We start from the raw sequence: 19039 nt of genomic DNA on the forward strand, positions 1-19039 counted from the left end.
GCCTTTAAAACAGCACAGGTTGTGCATTATATTGAGATCACACATCTTGAGATCACATCACTGAACACTGGGTGCAGGACAGAGTTTTAGGTTAAAGTTAAGGTTGTTTGACGATAGAACAACTGACTGTTAAGAGGCTTGTAGTTTAAATTAGTTTGATGTTGCATAAGGTCATTTGGTCAAAAGGTCAGTCACTGACATAAACAGACTTCCCTTGACTACATGAACCCTGTGATAGCACATGCTGTCAGCTGGTAAGAAGTAAGGAGAGTAACAATTATAACATATTTTAAAAAGATGCACAATTTTGAAAGAACAAAATGTTTCATTTATTCCCTGCAGGAAACATTAAGATAAATATTTTTTATTTAGATTTAAAGAAACTTCTTAGCAATTGTTTTTACAGTTTGAATATAAATACAAACAGAGACTTTAAATCTCTACACCATGCTTCAAAGCTTTTTTGTGGCGGTTCATAGTTTTGCTGCAGTTGAGGATGTCACAGAAAAAAACCACAGCATTTATTTGTGTGTGAAAGTAAATTATATCAAAGACTTTGCAGTTGTGTGCAGCATCTAGTTCTCCTGTCCTCACACATGCACACACTGCTCTGTCTCAGTGTTGTACTCAGCCCCTGCCCTGGGGGGCTCTATTCGAGACCAAATACAGGAAACTGTTTCCAGCAACTCTCGCCACAACTCACAGAAACTACACTGACTGAGAAATCATCTTCATACGTATGGTTGGAGCAAAGACTGAGAAGGAGACAAGAAAACCCAAATAACTTACGAGAGTGTGACACTGGTGAGTTACCAATCGTCTATAAAGATAATGAAACAGGCTGTATAGTTTAGGATCACTTTATATTTTTTTACTTTAGAAAGAAAATTTACTCTATATTCTTCACTAGATGCAAACATAGGATTGTCTTGGCACTTGTCGTCATGTGTTACAACATTTTATCAGCAGCAGATATTTAAGGACCAACTTCGAAAGAAATGAACTTGTTTAATAAATAATATGTTGATTTATTTGCTGCCTTTGGTGCATATAACTGAATTCATTTGCCAAATATCGACATGTGACTAAGCCACATGAGGCAGATGTGCTGGAGCAATGCTGACGGAGACGGGGTTGAGCAGACATTAAAGTTAACGTCTCTGTTTTAAATGTTTTCTCTCAAGTTTTCTTTACTTTCTGCTTCAGTCCTTATTTGACCACAGGGTCAAAAAGATTCATTATGTCGCTGTCTGTTACTGTTAAGTGACCCCCAGGGAGGAAGGAAAAGGTGTGTGTGTGTGTGTGTGTGTGTCTTTGTCTGTGTGTCTGTGTGTGTGTGTCTGTGTGTACCAACATAGACAGTTGGCAAAGTATACATTCCATGGGCGTAGATGTGTCGCAGGAAATCCCACTCCCATTCCCATGGGATCTAAATATAATTACAGAAAAAGAGAGAGAGAGGCATAAATTCCCATCATCAAAACACTTAAAACCTTTTTTTATATCAATATAGACTCTTTAATGGGAGTCAATCAATGTGACTTTTGAAATAGTTTTCTTTCTGTCCTCTTCACTTGATGCAGATTGCAGACCATGGGAGTTCTCAGCAGAGGGCAGCATTTGTTTTAACAGGCCAGCATGTGAACTGAAGTCTTATGCAATGCAAAGTGGCCCAGGACTGGCGTCACTGAAGAGTTTCATGTGTCAGAAGCCCACATTTCTTCTTGATAACTTTACAATGCTCCTCTGAATCTAAAACAAGGTCATCAAACAATGCAGCAGTGTTAATGAGCTTTCATTTCAATCCCATGGCCACAAAGCAATTACCCGTCTCGAGCAGGCTTTTCTCAGATATCAATCCTGAGATTATCTCCATCCTGTGTTGATTAACCTTCTAGAAAGTTTTTTTTTTTTAGTTTAATGTAATACTTAAAATAAACTCACCATAAAATGAACCACTCTCCTTTTTTTCAGTGATGTGCTGCTGCTCAAACTCGATGAAGGCCCTGTAGTTATGTGTTCTCCTTATCAGCTAAACTATCATGTTAATGTTCCCTTGGGTAGTCATACGGAGCAAAGCTGGATTCCTTTATTGTGACCATTCTGAAAGTGGTCTGGGGGAGTCTTTGTGAAGCATTTAGACACACACACTCAAACATTTAGAAGTAGTTTTAATACTGGCTTTTAGGACAGCTGTAACAGGAGGATCCTCATGACTTCACAGAGGTCTAAACCTGGTGAGAAGTCACATTCATTTCTGAAACACAGGCTTTAAGACGGAGCCAAAAAGGTCTAAATCACTATGGACATTTAAGAGCAATAGGTGCCGGTGTTTGATTATGAAGCACAGAAGCGCTTGTTCCATTGCACTACCCTCGTACATTTCTCCCGCTGGATGGACGACCAAAATGAAAGCATGGAAAGCAGGAAAGAATGGATGTTGTTGTCTGTGTGCGTCTTGTGGAAAGCCAAGGCAAACTGACTCGGGACATTGAGGTCATTACAGGAAGGGCAGCCCTGCATTGAAACAATGGCTGGGATTTAAACAAGTCTTGCATAATGTGTACAGCAGCCTGCAGGACACAGTTGACCAGGATCCAGTTATAACTGGAGGTGCATGGGAAATTAGGTCATACAGGGTCCACTTGTACTTGTTTATTTGTCCTCTGTCCTCATCGCTTTTTTAGACACATTACTGACAAGTACTGTTAAAGAAACTAATTATAACCCTGTTTGTCTATACAGTTACTGTTCACACCAGCTTCTCTATGGAGAACTTGGTCAAATCCATCGGTTCTCCTCCGAGACGTCGTACAGCAGAGAATGGAGAAGTAAGTCATCCTCTTGTGTCCTGTGCCAAAAAAAATCCCAGCAAAAGATGAGGTTGTTCACACAAATCAGCCGTTCATACATCAATCAGTAAAACAAGGTGCATGTGAAAGTTTAAAACCTGTGTTCACACTGCAAGTGGACAACACCACTGATAGGAGACATCGAATGTTGTTGTTACCTAAACTGCCCTTGCAAAAGTTTATCTTCATGTCCATGTGCCACCGGACCCATTGAGCCAGACAGCTGCACTACCTGATAAGTCTGTGTGCTCAGTTCTGCAGCTCTTGTGGGCTGCTCTGAACTACTGCCCTGAACAAGTTAGACTATACAGTGCCTGCGTGGAACATTAGGCCTCTTAAAATAGCCCTTGAGTCCAGGTGAAAAGCCGGACAGGTGTTTCCAAAATTGAGTTTGTGTGATTTAATTGAGACTGACAACATGTTAAACCAAATTTTAAGAATGGAAATGAATAACAAAATACTGTGATGACATGTTTGTTTGGTTTTCTTCTTATGAAAGTTTTGGGGGGAAAAAAGTCTGAAAGTGCCAAAATGTGATTGTAGAGGTACAAAATTCATCCTGACATTTCTAACTCAAATGCCTTGAATTAGACTGTAAAAATGCCACAGAGGAGGACGTGTCTAATATGACTAATGACTCCGTGTGTTTCCTTGGCAAAGCCAAAATAGCGCACACACGCAGCTCAACAACAAAGTGCGCCTGTGCTGCGAGGGATGGTTGAACATTATACAGCCTGTCTCCACTGAGGCAGACACGTCTGGCAAGCTCTCGGTGCGGAGACAGGAACGACACACAGAAACCTGTGTGGACCCTGGAGGGCACAAATCCGGGGGACAAAATGTAGTCTTGACCGGAGAGTGTCGGGTTGCGGTGCCGAGTCGTCGTTGCGCGCTCAGGAGCTGGTGACGGGTCGATCCTCTGCGCTGGGAATAATGCCTGGACGTCTGCATTCACATCCTCTTCACACTGGGAAAGTTCGGCTTGTTTTAATCTGAGACAAGATGCATCTGTTTCGGAGTCACAATTACCAAGTGTTCCCGGACCGCTACTCGGGGGAAACAGCGACCATACGGGGCATCAGCTGGGTACGTTTCCTTCAGGAGCTGAGCACTAGTTAATGGAGCACAGAGCAAAGTCGTAGCACAGTTATATGATGAGGAGGAGATGAACAGATGATGATCAATGCACCATCATCATGTGTTGCACATTACGTGGAAGGGAGCTTCACACTTTGTTCTCTTCCCTACGGTGGATGTCACTTGCTTTATGTAGAAGTGTTGAATTATTCATTGAAAATATCAGTGAAATGTATATTCACAGCGGTCATTAGACGATCTACAAGACGATTATTACTATATTTAGTAGATGTTCTGCTACGTTTAACGGCATTAAAAATCCTAGTTTTCGTTTAGGTTGACAACCACCTTGTAGCATAGGAGGTAAAACATCTGTGTTGAAACTCTAAAACAGATTTGCAGAAAAGGTGGTGAGGAGATGGCAAAAGTGCTAAAACGTTGTCAGAGAGGGGGTGCGGTGGTTTTTAGAACTTGCAGTGTTCAGTGACTTGTCTTCCTCTGGCCTCCACTGTAGATGACACACTTCAGGTTCCCCAAAGCAGCAGGTTGGAGACATTCCAAGAAGGCTTCCAGCAGACTGATGCAGAGCTTTCTATTGTTTTAGCAGCTTGTGTGTGTGTGTGTGTGTGTGTGTGTGTGTGGGGGGGGGGGGGGGGGGGGGGGGCTCAGGAAGGTAACAAAGCACAAAGTTTTTATTAACCTCAGGTTATAAATAGTGAATTGTTTTTTTGTTCACCTTCGCAACAACCCCCCCGTTCAGCTTACAAAAGAGTTTATGGAAGAATGCTGGCGGTGGATGGGTGGGGTGGGGGTTGTTTCCAGGTTACAGGAAGACATAGAACAGTTGTGAGCCTCTTAGCTTTCAAGTTTACTTGACCTTTAATCATCGGTGGGTCAAAGACAAACATGAATCTGCAGCGTATTCTGAACTTCCTGCTGCTATACATTGCACTTCACCGTGATATTTCACCCTAAGAAACCAGGAGAAGCCTCTAGAATAAACAGTCAATGACCCACAAGGATGTTGTTTGACAACTGACACCCTGAGTTTAATAATCACTTACTGTACTCACAGGAGCGTTTAACTTGTCACTTAACCGTGTCTGTCTGTGTTTATTCAGGCTGTCTTTTATGTCATCGGTTACACAAGAACACTTCCACAAAGATGTCCTGGTCTGTTTAACAAGATTTGCACAAGTGTAGAGTCGACGACGCACTAAAAGCAGCCACTCATATTATTCATAAACACACCGCCTTTGACATTATACATGTGATTTTTCTTTTCATTTGGATCACTGTTTGTCCCCACTGGCACAAAAGCTGTGAAACCTTTCTCGTATGAGCTCAGTTAAATAGTGCCCAGTGTTCGGGCCTTGACGTGTCGGCTAATAGCTTTTTGGGGGGCTCAGACAGTCAGGTCCTTCTAACAGAGGCAAAACGGAGGCCAGAACAAAACCCCATACATTCATAAAGGTTCCTACGTGTGTCTAGAAAGACACTGGTTTTTCCAGATTTTGCTGGGGTGTGTGCTCAGGGGGGCAACATGTTTCAGTCAGGGGCACGGCTGATAAAAGTATGCAACAACTTTGGCTCCATTGAAGCCATGTGTGGTTAAAAATCCCTTCATTGGTACCAGCAGAAAGTCAGCTTTAACTTCATGTTACTCCAAGCTTTTCTCCACAATAGTTTTTTTTTTTTAATGAGTAACTTAGAAGTTAGCGCTGTCAGCCATTCAGACTATGGTCTTGTGACATAACCGCGCGCACAGCGGAGCAGACAAAACATGCCACGGAGTCTTGTCTGCAGACTGGGTGGATGTCACAGATGTGTATCAGTGATGTGAAGAGTCGATCAGTACCGGCAGCCAGTGTCAGCTACAGCATGGCGCGTGTTTGCTTTGCTTTTTGTTTTCGCAAGCTGTTCGTGTTATCACTCAAGAAAGAAATTCAAATGCCTGGTAAATATGTCGTCCGTGTGCTGGTTTGGTCTGTTGCTTCGTGAGAGCCCAGGCGTAACACTCGGTGGCCTCAAGCCATCAGTTATGGGCTTTGACAAAGGTCCTCATATGTCATGGTATTATGTTCATTGAAAGAAATTACCTTGGGAAATCAAGTACATTCAAGTACGGGATCATAAAAACATAAAAGCCAAGGGAAAAAAGGAAGTGCAACTTAGGCCAAAGTACGGACATGGCAGCAGGTTTAAGTTACAGCTGCACTGACTCTGAACATGTTGTGGTTATACTTATATAAGACTGCTGCCGTACATTTATTCTGTAAAAGGTTGGCCTTTTTTTTTTCAGAAGGATGACTGGCCAATAATTAAAAGCAACCTTTTAACAAAAATGCATGGCTACGACCTGTGTACTTTCTCCCGCTGATGTCTGTGCACTCTTTTCTCCCACTTCATCACACACACTCGACGCCCACACACACCACACTGGAGACAATGGCAACACAGCTCAGGTTCAGAGATGATGGATTTTCACTGACCTTCTTACCAAGCAAAAAGAAAATGATTCGTTTTTTCTATGTAGACAGTCCAGCTTGGTTAGGTATCTGTTTACCTGGTGCAGCCACAGTGAGATTTCTATCAGCAATCAGTTCAGCTCCCTGTGGAATGTCATATTTTAGTTCAGAGGTTTTAGAGATGCAGAAACGGCTCAGTTGTGATAACGTTTCTCTTTCTGTTTCTCCTAGACGCCGTTGCCAGAGGCCCTGAATTCAAAGGACACTATGAAGCAGGTGTGTATGCCACGTTGTGGAAGCCCAGCTCTGGTACATCATCTCCCCACAGCCTGAAGAAATCCAATGTTCTCACTAGTGTTATTACACTGCAGCTATGGAGAAACACGGTGCCAGTGACAGTTTTATTACGTTTTAGCCGCTGTAATCAGCTGACCACTGCTATTGTCACTTCTGAGATTTGGGCTTTAACTGACCTCTGCTATCATGTGGAGTTGCAGCGCTTGCATCCCCTCAAACCGCCGAACTCGTTCTTTTGTTGTTATAATATCCTGCATTACTACTCAAGTGTGTCTTAAAAAAACACATTCCCAGAGGGACATGCAGTCATGAGACGTATGAAGGGCACTGCAGAGATCACATACTGTATAACAGACCCCCCCCCCCCACCGTTCCAAAGCCTACACCTCACCCAGCCCGGGCCCCTCACCCGGCTTTATCTCAGCCTCTTCAACAGCGTGCGAAAGGAGAGAACCTTTAAAAGACTGATAACAGAGTCTGAGAAGAAAAAGGTTTCAGTGATCTCACAACAGACAGGAGTAGTGAGGGAACATCTTTTAACCCCCAGGGGACTAATGCCGGTGTGTTCTAGGTTGTCGAGAGAAGACAGAAAGGATAGACAGTCTGCTGGAGGCAGGTGTTGCCAACCGTATGGAGAAGTTAACACGTGTTGGCTCCAGATCTGTAGAATCTATTAGCATCATACATTATGATAGCACAAATCAAGACAAGTAGTTTTTTTATATGAGGTGTTTGGTTTTGCTCCAAGGCCCATGGCTCAGTTGCTAGAGCAGTTGTTCCAACACTTTTGACTCCTGCTTCTTCCTGATTGTGTCTCCTTGGGCAAGACACTGAACCCCAAGTTCAACTAAATGGCTAATTGTAGCTTTTGACAAGGCAGCTAATAGAAAAGGCCTCACCTACTTTTCACTTGTCCAAGGCTGAAGTGGTCCTGTGGTTCTGTTCTGCAGGTCCAGGATTTTGTCGATTGGACATAAAGTATTTCGTGCACAGCTGTACAATGTGTTTATGTTCTTTAGACAGCTTGATGCATACACCTCAAAGGTTATTAAAACATTCAAAAGGATTGAAACCAAATTTGTCTTGTACGGCAGAATGGAAATGTTGCCTATACAAATGTGGGTTTGTGTTTGTGCAGAGAGTGGAAAACGTCCGGTATCTGCAGACCACAGAGCTGCATTACACTGAATAAACCCACACCGTTCTTCTCACACAACACAGCCCCTCAAAGTCACAGGAAGAGAAATGTCTCACCTACACAGGAGACTTACAGTGCAGTGAACTCATCACTCGACAAGACACCAAGCCCAACCGCATACTACACATTTTAAAAGAATGAGTAACAAAACCAAATTGAAGTTGACGCACATAATGAATGAGTCACTTTCTGCAAGCAAATGACAGTGTTCTCTGCACCTGCCCTGCTGAAGAATGTTAGGCAGAAGTTATTATGCAGGTAAAAACTGTTAAGGCGTATAACACCGACGACACTTTATAAATATGGACTCTTGACTGTAAAATTATATCTACAGCAGAATAAGCCCCTGCCATAAAATAGGTTATGGCTGCCTATTCAAACTTTACACACGGCTCATATGTTGGTGACGAACACTGCACACTCGAGGAGTGTGTGTATTGTACTTTGTGTCATTGACAGAATCACCTGTGGGAAAGATGTTTGCTCAGTAATTTGACTCAGTTGGAACAATTATCTGTGTGTTATAGTTCTAGATAACATGATTAGGTGACCTACATGTAGATGGTAAACACACACACATCCCAGGCAGCCAGCACTGGAATCTGTTTTGCTGCTCTGTAAAATATGGCTTTTGATATTGTTTTTGTAGCTACTGAGGTAGGTAATGGAAACTTTCCCCCGTCAAGAAAATAACTTTTGGAGATGAAATGCCTGAGAATGTCCCCATGGGAGTCCAAGGGGTGAAATGGGCCCCTGGGAATATTGGTGACCTCTAGACTCCATAACTCTAGTGGGGCACAGTAGACGCCTCAGGCACTTGTACTCTGCTGAAGTCAGGTCTGGGAACAGACAGATGTGGGGATGAAAGGTTCAAGTGTGTGCTGCACAGGTTTACCCACAGTACTCTGTTACAGTACTACATTATAATTAGTAGTCCTGTGTGAACTTGCATGTATGTGTTACAGCCTCGAATCAGGTGACAGGGCAAAGGTTGTCATGTCTACGGTGAGTGGCAGAAGGCTAGAAGATGGGAGATGATGCAGCTAGATTTTGTCACTGGCGTCCTTAATTTTTTTCCAGTTGACAAGAGAAAACAGGAAGATGGTCATTGCTGGCTTCTGTGCGCATCTTAAGACCACCACCTTGGGCAAACAACAGCACCTTAAGGAAAATCCTAAGAACAAACAGGCAACCGTCTCGTGGAATCACAAGACTTGGTGCAGGGGGTAGAGACGGAGTCAAACAGGGAGGAGCCAAATACGAATGTCAACTTTCATCAATCATTAGGAATAAATATTGCTGAGTGGTAGTTTGGAGCCAGTTTGTTTTTCAAATAGCAGCAGAGCGTAAAGCGTGAAAAGGCCTGAAATAGGATGGTGGCATTACAGCAACAAAACATTATTCATGTTACATAAGTCGTGCTTTTGTAACAGTGGCTGACAGGGTTTTGCACCCCTGTCTGCAATCATTCTGGGCGTGGGAGGGGGAGAGAGGGAGGGGGAAATTGTGAAAGGAGTTCAAAGGAAAGTGAAAGTTTATCGTCACCACACGCCAGGCAGAGAGTTTGTCGTAAAGCCTGGGAACTTGGTGAGGTGTGGGAGAGTTTAACGTGGCCATTTTTAACACATTCTCAACTCCCTTCACACACACACACACACACCCCACATTACACTCCTACATCCACAGAAATCTCCACTCACGTACATGCTATCACACATGATTTCCATGCTCAGGGGAAAAACAAAGAAACACACCGAGTTCTCTCTGCTGCCACACAGTCAAACACGTCAACTATTTCAGTAAGACCATCTGTGTTACGTGTCCTCCTCTATATGTGGACTGCTCTCACTCATTTCCACTCACTTTCATAAATTTAGAAAAGAGAGGAGAATATTGTATGAGAGGAAACACAAAAGCTTAAATCAAATAATTTCCAGAAAAGTTGGGTCACTGTGAACAATTTAAATAAAAAGAGAATGCAATTTTAAAAGACAACATATCAGATGTTGAAGATAAGAAATATGATTCTTTGTTTAAAAATATCTTCTCATTTTGAATTGGATGCCAGAAACATGTTTTTTTAAAAAGTTGCGACAGGGGTATGATTTACCACTGTGTTGCATCCCCTCTTCCTTTAAAACACTCTGTATGTATTTGGTAACTGAGATCAGTTGGTTTAGTTTGGAAAGCAGATTTGGTGCCTTCACAGTTGTCAATGGTTTCTGGAATGAACCTCTGAAACTTGTTTATATATGGTTGTTTCTTTGCACGGTACATGTTTAACTTACAGTCGTGGACTCAAGAGACAGTGGTTTTGGTTCTGAGGCCATTTAGGGATTTCCACTGAACAATCATGCCTGTTTTTAATGCAAGGCTGCCTGAGGGCACGAAGATATTTTCGGCCTTGCATACGGATGTTTCGCTAGATTCTTTGAATGTTTTAATGATATCATGAGCCATAGAGAATGTTTTTTCATTGCAAAACAATATTTTCGAGATGTTGAACATGCCTTGTTTTTCACAGTGTGAGTGATGAATCTCGCCATTTGCTCATTTTTGGAAGACAGCTTCTCTGGGATGTTCTTTTTATAGCCAGTTATGATGCTGACCTGTTGCCAAGTAACCTCTTATTGACATGTTCATCTAGATGTTTTTTGTTTAGTTTTTTCCTTTTTTTTATTACATAATTGTTTTGCATCTTTTTGTTATTGGCATCAGATTCAAAATGACTGTATGTTTTCCCAGAAACTATTTCATGTCTCAGTTTCCACATTCGATAAGTTGCCATCCCATTTGTTTGGCAATGAGATTTGTCGATTAACTGATTAATAATTTTTTTATTTGTTTCTAAAGTTTCTTTCAGATCGTGTTGTAAAAGCAGCGAGATCCGTGTATTGTGTTATGACGGACAGGAACCCTGGTCTGATCCGTGATAGAAAGTATCACCTAAAAACATACAGGTATCTATTCTGGGGTTTTGACCTTTTTTCGGATGTGACAATCTTTGCAAAATACATGGCAGTTAATCTTCAGTTTCTCTCACAGGCAATGTTGTTCTGGAAAAGAACTCGTTGACTGGCTAATGAAACAAAATGAATGTTTCCAATCAAGAAGCCAGGCAGTTGGGATGTGGCAGGTCCTGGTGGATGAAGGGATCCTTGTTCATGGTAAGAGCTGAAGAGCACCATTACTGATACAAATGTGAAATTGTATTTATTTATTTATTTATTTTTGACCAGCGGCTAAAACTACAGACACATCAGTGTTAATAATTGCCATGTGCTGGCCAAATTCTTTTATTTTCAAATATATTCTGATGATAATATCTCAGGCAGCACTCAAGACTTTCCCACAAGTGTTTGAGCATCTTGAAATCTGGCAGCTGAGTTTGCCAGGGTGTTTCTTCTACAATGTGTTCTCACTCAGTCAAGCATTCACTAACCACTTATGCTCCTTGGACGGGACGCTGTCCTCCTGAAGTAGACCACTCCAATCAGGACAGAAATGCTTCATCATCAAATGAATTGGAACTTTCAGAATTTCCTGGCGCTTATTCTTATTATGAATTCTCCTTAGGGACAATATTTACTAGTCACCACATGTCTACTGTCCTAGTTCGTTTACACTGTTTTTATTCTTCTTTTGTCTCAATCAAGTGAAACATGAGTTGAACTTCAATGACAAGGACACGCAGTTCTACCGCTTCAAGGACTCTGAGTTCGGCCTGAACCATATAACAAATGTGAAGGACTCAGAGGATGAGCTGCAGGAAGGTCTCTCTCTGCTGTCTCAGCTGGGTCCTGATGCTCTGCTCACTATGATTCTACGCAAATGGTCAGTATGTTGAGACATTTCTAATGCATATAAACCTATAGAAACTGTGGAATAATTGGCAAAGTTTGAAGTTTATATTTATCAAGTATGACAGCCGTACAGGAACTGGTACACAAGGATTTTACCAAGAAGTTTGCATCTTTCAATAGGGTTTTTAAGTGCACCTGTGTTGTCTCACTGTGTTTAGCCCCAGTCAGAGGAGTGCTGAGGACCTGGAGGTCATCTACGAGGAGCTGCTCCATGTCAAAGCTGCTGCTCATCTCTCCACTTCAGTCAGTCACTATCACCTCCTTGTGATTAAAGAGACTTTATGTAGAACTTTCACGTTTTTTCTCATTCATATCAACCATAAGTCTCCTGACATTTTCGTCTAAATGAAAGGAATAATGCTTTGCCGTGCTATTTGGGGTTCATTCATGATAATCATTTGCTTTGATTTTCAAATTATTTTGACCAAAGTTTCTTTGGATATTGTGTCACAGAGACAGGAATTACCAATAGAGTTCACTTCTTGCCTTGCTGTGCCCGTAGGTACGTAAGGAGCTGGCAGCGGTGCTGGTCTTTGAATCACATGCCAAGGCCGGAACAGTCTGTGAGTGTTGAGCCCGTTTGCAGAGAGCCTTCCAAACGCCTTGAGACACACACAGTTTCATTTTGGGGTTGAACCACACTGTGTTATGCTGAGAAAATCCCCGATGAACACACTCCCCTGCACAACAAGCACGGGACTGTGAATATTCAAACATCATCATATCTAGACTTATTCAATACTTCAGTAAATGCAATCAGATCATCGTGTCATGTTTTGCTCCCTTATTCTGCCATTGTTAAACACAAATGTTCCAATACACATACTGTACATAAAAAGCCCATTTTTCCTCTGTCAACATGATTATCAGATAATCGCTGTTTAAACATGTTGAATATTGTCTTTGTTGTGATGCAGTGTTCAGTCAGGGGGATAAAGGCACCTCCTGGTACATCATCTGGAAGGGCTCTGTAAATGTGATCACACATGGAAAGGTAAATCTCAGTTTCTCAAAAAAAAAACAGCAAATACATCTTACAACCATCACTTAAGAAATGACTAGTTCCATTGTATAATATCATAGTGCTGAAACTACTGTGTGCATACAGGGGCTGGTAACCACATTACATGAAGGTGAGGACTTTGGGCAGCTAGCTTTGCTGAATGATGCACCTCGAGCTGCCACCATCATATTGAGAGAAGACAACTGCCATTTCCTCCGGGTTGATAAACAGGATTTTATACGCATCCTCAAGGTCCGTCTCAATGAGTGTGGAGCAAATGTGTACTTGTTTTGTAAGGCCAACCGTGTATTTCTTTAATGTGCATCACCGATATATACAATTTACTTTGTCTGTGTTTCTGTGTTCCTCAGGATGTGGAGGCTAATACAGTGCGCCTGGAGGAACATGGGAAAACCGTGCTGGTGCTGGAGAAGTGCGCCTGGTCGGCCGAGCAGGGGGGAACGGGCAACAACAGCAAGTGAGAAACTCTCCCTCACCTCATAGGAGACAAAACAAGCACTTCGCTAGCAGGTTCACAATCAATAAGACACTTTATCTGGGTGAGGCAGATACTGTATCACACTTCCATTAGTCAAAGCACAATGAGGGACAAGTGTACAGATCTTTTTGTCAAATAAGGTTAGGTCTGAATATTAGATATTTAGCCGACAGCCTGAAAAGAAACGGACTTTAACCCTTGTTGAATGACTTCTTATCAGCCGTGAAGTATTTTAGCAAACATAGAAGAACCTCCTGTTTCGATTACTTTACCTACTTTACCTTGTTCCTCTCTTGACTTGCACACCTACGTACACTGCAATCATCGTGTTCTTTCCACTGAGTAAGATGGATTATCTAAAGGAATCCAGCCAGTATGGCATTTTTGGACCAGATGCCACCTGATAAAGAGCCTCCAAATGTAGATATGAGGGACACTGACAGACATGCAACTGTATCCTGGAAGGCAGGGTGTTTTAAACAACAGTGAACTTCTGACCTGTAACTTATGACCTAAGAGAACACCACTGTTCATTTAGTTATGATATGCTACTGCCAACTCACCTGTGTTTGCTGGACAAACTATGCAGTGGTTAAGTCAAGAACCTTATTCTTTTTTTGAGAAAGGTATCAGTCGACAAATCCAATGGGTTGTAATGTAATGTATTTGTATACTGCTCACCAGGAGTTTGTGTTTAATGCTACTTAGTGAGTGTTACCATGCCAAACACTAAACCGAGATATGAGGAATATCTCTGCTCTGAACATCTGATCCAGACGTTTCAATGAGTCTGGATCACAGTAGCCTTGGACAACTCCTCCACACTTTAAGATGTTTGGAGCATATTTCTACTAATTATTAAAACAAAGTTAAATATTGTATCTTGAAGTAAAGCCACGTGGATTATGTTGTGGCTGTAGACTTTTTGTGATGTTACACAGCCTCCATAATAAATCAAAAAATGTCCAAAAAAGTGACCATCGAAGGATTTCTAATCATAGTAGCAGTGATAAAACTAGGATAGAAACATACAAAGCAATGATAATATGAATAAACTACATTATCAGACACTAAATAAATAATAAAAGTTTAACAAAGTGCATGTAAAAAAAATCAGCGGTTTTATTTCCTTCTGTCTTGACACGTCTGTCTGTGCAGATACACAATAATGTCAGGAACACCTGAGAAAATCCTCGAACACCTACTGGAAACAATGAAGTTGGACTCTAACGGAAATGATGCCATAGGTAGGATCCTGCACATACATCCTTATACAATTTATTCTGTTTTTTGAGTGATTCACGATGACCAGGCTCAGTCAACTCGTTCATAAACAGTGTGTTGTTGTGCTGTTTGTCTTCGTGCAGATCCCTCCGTGAGCGACTTTCTGCTCACCCATAAAGTCTTCATGCCCTCCAGCCAGCTCTGTTCTGCACTACAGCATCAATATCCTGTCCCGATCAATAATAATAATCGAGATATGGATGATAATAACAACAATTTGTAATCCCACTGCCACCGCTGCTGCTGCACTTTTACTTTTGGTGGTGATTATGTCCAAAGTCCAAACAGACACTGGATGTGATATTTCTCAGTGGATCTACAGTATGTCCTGCTGAAGTACAATGTCTTCTGTCTGTTTGCAAAGTGTGTCATGCTGTGCACCTTAACAGCGATTTCACCTACCAAGCAGAGCTCTCTGAGGGTTCAGATCAGGAGAAAGCTGCCTTCATTCTCAACACCAAGCAGAAGGTAGTGAAGCTCATTTGCCAGTGGGTGGTGCTGTATGGGCTTCTGCTGAAGGAAGACCATGGTGCTCTGGATTTCTTGGAGGTGAGATGTTCAGCAGCATATCCAATGCGCTGGAATGTTTCCATAGCATTTTATGAATAGTAATTTTACTATGAGGAGGATTAATAATTATGTTTGTGTCTTTTTTCTTTTTTTATTTCCATGTTTGGGCTGAAGCAGAGGTTGAAGAAAGAGGTTGCGGGGGATTTACGTCTGTGCAGCCTGCTGAAAGAACAATTTCGGGAGAGAAGAAGAACAAAAGTGTAAGATAACATTATTTCATTATTGTTAATTATAAGTGTAGTGTTTTAAAACATGCATTGTAAAACGTGTTTTAACACTCTGACAGGTTGGAGAATGGATATCAGTCACCGAGCAGGGTAAGCATCTTTGGGGGATGCTGTTTGATGGGGAAACCGTTTCATCTTTATAATGCTGCCAATTTCAATTTAATGTCACTAATTTGAGTAACTCTGATGCTGTCGACAGAGCCAGCACTTTGATTGGTTTTCTACCTGTGAGGAGCCAGTGGGGAGGCTACAGCCAATCAGAGGGCAGGATAAAGGTGTGTAGCAAATCAACTCAGTCCCACATTATGCTTTACAGTGCTACAGTATGTTCAAGCGTGGAGGGGTTACCTCACATGCGTGCGTGCTCAGCACACAATGTTTCCCGCACCATCATCCCATCAGCAAATCTTTGAGTTGGTCCCTTCTCCGTGCAGTGTTGTATGAGATCTACAGGACAGACAACAAACCTCTCACCCTGATGCTCCCGGTAAATTCATCCGTCCAGGATGTCATGTCAGCAATAGTCAAACCTGGCGGAGATCACATCCTAGTGAAAGTGAACTCCAGTGGAGGTAGGTCTGAGACACAATTTTTCAAGTGTATAGCAGATATTTGGTATTTATATTGCTGTGAAATTGTATAGAACTGATGATATTGACCAATTAAGTTCAGTGTGCTAAAAGCTGCATTTTTACATTCTATGTGCTCACAGAAAGAGCTCAGCTAAAGCTTGATGCCACAGCATTCTACACTGCCTTGGGCCTCAATGAGAGAGTGTTCATCTGCTCAAGCACTCAAGTGGAACAGCTGGTGAGGAATAGTCCTACATAGGTTTGCACACTTCTTTTGGTGCACACAGCTGAATTTGACACGATGGTTTTGTTTAAAGTGCGTTGTCCTGCCCGAGAAGAATCAGTCAGTCACACACCATAACCTTTTTTATAACCTAATTATTTTTCTCTGTGTGTCTCTCAGATGCCCCTCAAGGAGCAGCAGGGTCCAGAGCAAGGAACGATTGACATCCTTGAACAGATGGGCTCTAAAGATATCGCAAGTGAACTCACTAATTATGACTGGGAACTGTTCACTGCCATGCATGAGGTTAGCATCTGATCATCAGGCCTCAGCTTCCGTGTCTGTTTTTACAACTAAAGCCAAAGCTGCAACTGGCATCCAGACAACAAGGCTGCAAACATACATGAGTCACACCCCTCAGCACCTTTTATCTGATAGTACCGGCTTTGCCAACAGATCATCTGGTCCTGTGATACAACATTCCCTGCCTGCTTCACATGCTTCTGAATTAAGTCCCCTGTAAAAAGCTGGTCTTGCTTCATTCTCCACATTTGTGATTTCAAGTGTGGTGTATTTAAGTGGTGTGTGACTCGTCGTCCTTGTCTCCTGTCTCAGGTGGAGCTGGTCTACTACAAATTTGGGCGTCATAAATTCCCAGGTGCCACCACAGCTAATTTGGAGCGGTTCATGCGTCGCTTCAACGAGGTTCAGTTCTGGGTGGCGACTGAGCTGTGCCTCTGTGAAGACCTGGTGAAACGAGCCATTCTGCTCAAGAAGTTCATCAAAATTGCCGCAGTGTAAGAGACAGTCGCATAAAATCTGCCGGTCAATCGGTCTCCCACTTTGGTCCAGACTACAAGATGCCATCCCATTAATTCGAAAATAATATTTATAGCCATGTGTCCTCTGTCGCAGATTAAAGGAGCAGAAGAATCTTAATTCATTCTTTGCTGTGATGTTTGGTTTGAGCAACAGTGCAGTGCAGAGGCTTTACAAAACCTGGGAGGTGAGAAGACCCTCAGTGCAACACCTAATAATACGAGGAATGAAGGATGGTGATAATAATACATGTTCTGCATAAATATTGTGTCACAACCAACAGTAACTTTGGAAATACCTCAGGACTCACTTGTTGCTTGTTATTTTTCCACTACAGAGAATACCCAACAAGACAAAAAGAATTTACTGTGCTTACGAGAGGTTGATGGTGAGTTTTATTATGTGCTCTCACTTGTCCCAAACCCCTCAATGCACTGTTTTCTTTATAGTTTCCTACTCTTTTTTAACATTGTAAAGCAGCTCACTCACATCTTTTCTAACCTCTAATAGCATAAAGTGTTTTGTTGGTTGTCTGTAAATTGTCTGTTTCTTTTAGGACCCTTCACGCAACCACAGGGCCTACAGACTGGCTGTGGCCAAACTCAGTCCTCCTTACATTCCCTTAATGCCTCTGCTGCTCAAAGGTATAATGCTAATCAGCAACGAGTGATTGCTAAATTACTACCATCATGGCTTAAATCACCAAGGGTCTAACTAGCAATATGTTTTCCTCCTTCTGTCTATGTCCAGACATGACATTCATCCATGAGGGAAACCCGAACTATGTAGACAAATTGGTCAATTTTGAGAAGATGGTAAGACAGGAAATGGTGATGCGGACACAGCTCAATAATTTTCAATAATTGAGTCCCAAGGCCCCCAGTATAAAATGGAAATTAAATGTCTAACTTTTCCTCCTACTGTCGCAGCACATGATTGCCAAGACAGTGAAAATTGTACGAGGATGCAGAAGCCAGCCTTACGGTAAGTCACCCAGCTAAACAGACCAGGTGAAACAATGAGTAGGTAAATAGATCGTGTCAGGTGTGTGTCATTGAAGGATTTCTCTATGCTTCCCCCACAGTGCCTTCATCTCCACAGAGGGGCCTGGCAGATCGGATGTTTCTGGAAGGGCCTGCTACTCGCATATCTACATGTAAGCAGTAGCTGTTGTGTCCAGTGGTTTCCCCTGCAAGCTGAAAGCTCTCTTTTATGATTACTACAGATGTACTTTGGTTTTGACTGGCTTTTTCTAATGCCTGTGCCAAGTGTTCTTTTACATATTGATGAATGTGTTCTACAACCCGATAACTGTTTCACAACTTTGCTTACTTTTATACTTAACCGCAAAATGAAAAGGAAAGTTTGCCAATCTAAGTCAACCGTGATTTCTCCCTCTCATCCAGACTCTGACCACGCCCTTCCTCTGCGGAGCCCAAGCAACATCCGACACTACATTCAGAACCTGAAGGTGATTGACAACCAGCGCAAGTTAACACAGCTATCGAGGACAATAGAATAATGCAGATGTACAAAGACTATGGAACTGTAGCACTGGATCAACAAAACCTCTGGAGCTGTTGCCTGAATGACTGAGCACAGTGGATATTTGTCTAATTCAAGTACTGCTTACATTCAAACAACTTCAGCAAAGAGTGAAGTTGTGCTGTGTGCACAGTAATGACCATTAATGCTGAACCACGGAATTAAAATTCTGTCCATGGGACTTTGTGGGACACACTGGTGTGTAAACATTTACAGTGGCCGCAGAGATATATTCCCTCACAAGGGTGATGTTACAATATGTATTAGGTAAAGTGTCAGTACCAAGGTTAATTTATGATGTTTTGTATACTGTTGCCTGTTGAAGTGGTGGTTTTACAAAAGGCCATAACACCATATACTGCAGACCTTTACCGTAATTAATCACTTTAGGTCAGTTTTTGTGCACTAGTATTTTCACATTAAAACTATCGTGTATGTATCAGATCATTATCTGGCGACCAACATTCATATAATTTTAATACAGTGTTGTTTTCTAAATAAATTATTTTCTCATCTATGCATATTCAATGAATGTGTAACGA

General features: G+C 42.0%; 1 protein-coding gene across 6 annotated transcripts; it reads left to right on the plus strand.

Moving 5' to 3' along the window:
- Window positions 1-581: 581 nt before the first annotated feature.
- On the plus strand, window positions 582-19014 carry rapgef3 (Rap guanine nucleotide exchange factor (GEF) 3). 6 transcript variants are annotated; one of them, XM_067525708.1, is made up of 28 exons: window positions 582-804; window positions 2746-2831; window positions 6629-6673; window positions 10746-10852; window positions 10938-11059; window positions 11549-11726; window positions 11914-11998; window positions 12258-12318; window positions 12673-12749; window positions 12864-13010; window positions 13130-13236; window positions 14416-14504; window positions 14625-14703; window positions 14940-15090; window positions 15226-15311; window positions 15398-15428; window positions 15538-15613; window positions 15773-15910; window positions 16051-16148; window positions 16314-16439; window positions 16749-16930; window positions 17049-17139; window positions 17290-17340; window positions 17509-17596; window positions 17703-17767; window positions 17882-17936; window positions 18037-18108; window positions 18359-19014. In XM_067525708.1, the coding sequence occupies exons 1-28, from the start codon at window positions 597-599 to the stop codon at window positions 18472-18474; spliced, it is 2817 nt and encodes a 938-aa protein (XP_067381809.1). In that variant the 5' UTR covers window positions 582-596; the 3' UTR covers window positions 18475-19014. The 6 variants fall into 6 exon arrangements, 5 of the variants coding, with proteins under 5 accessions (XP_067381809.1, XP_067381810.1, XP_067381813.1 ...); XM_067525709.1 differs by having other exon boundaries at window positions 15229-15311; XM_067525712.1 differs by lacking the exon at window positions 2746-2831 and having other exon boundaries at window positions 723-804.
- Window positions 19015-19039: the final 25 nt, after the last annotated feature.

This window comes from Channa argus, chromosome 13 (genome assembly GCF_033026475.1).
Source record: "Channa argus isolate prfri chromosome 13, Channa argus male v1.0, whole genome shotgun sequence".
In the NCBI taxonomy this organism is placed as follows: domain Eukaryota; kingdom Metazoa; phylum Chordata; class Actinopteri; order Anabantiformes; family Channidae; genus Channa; species Channa argus.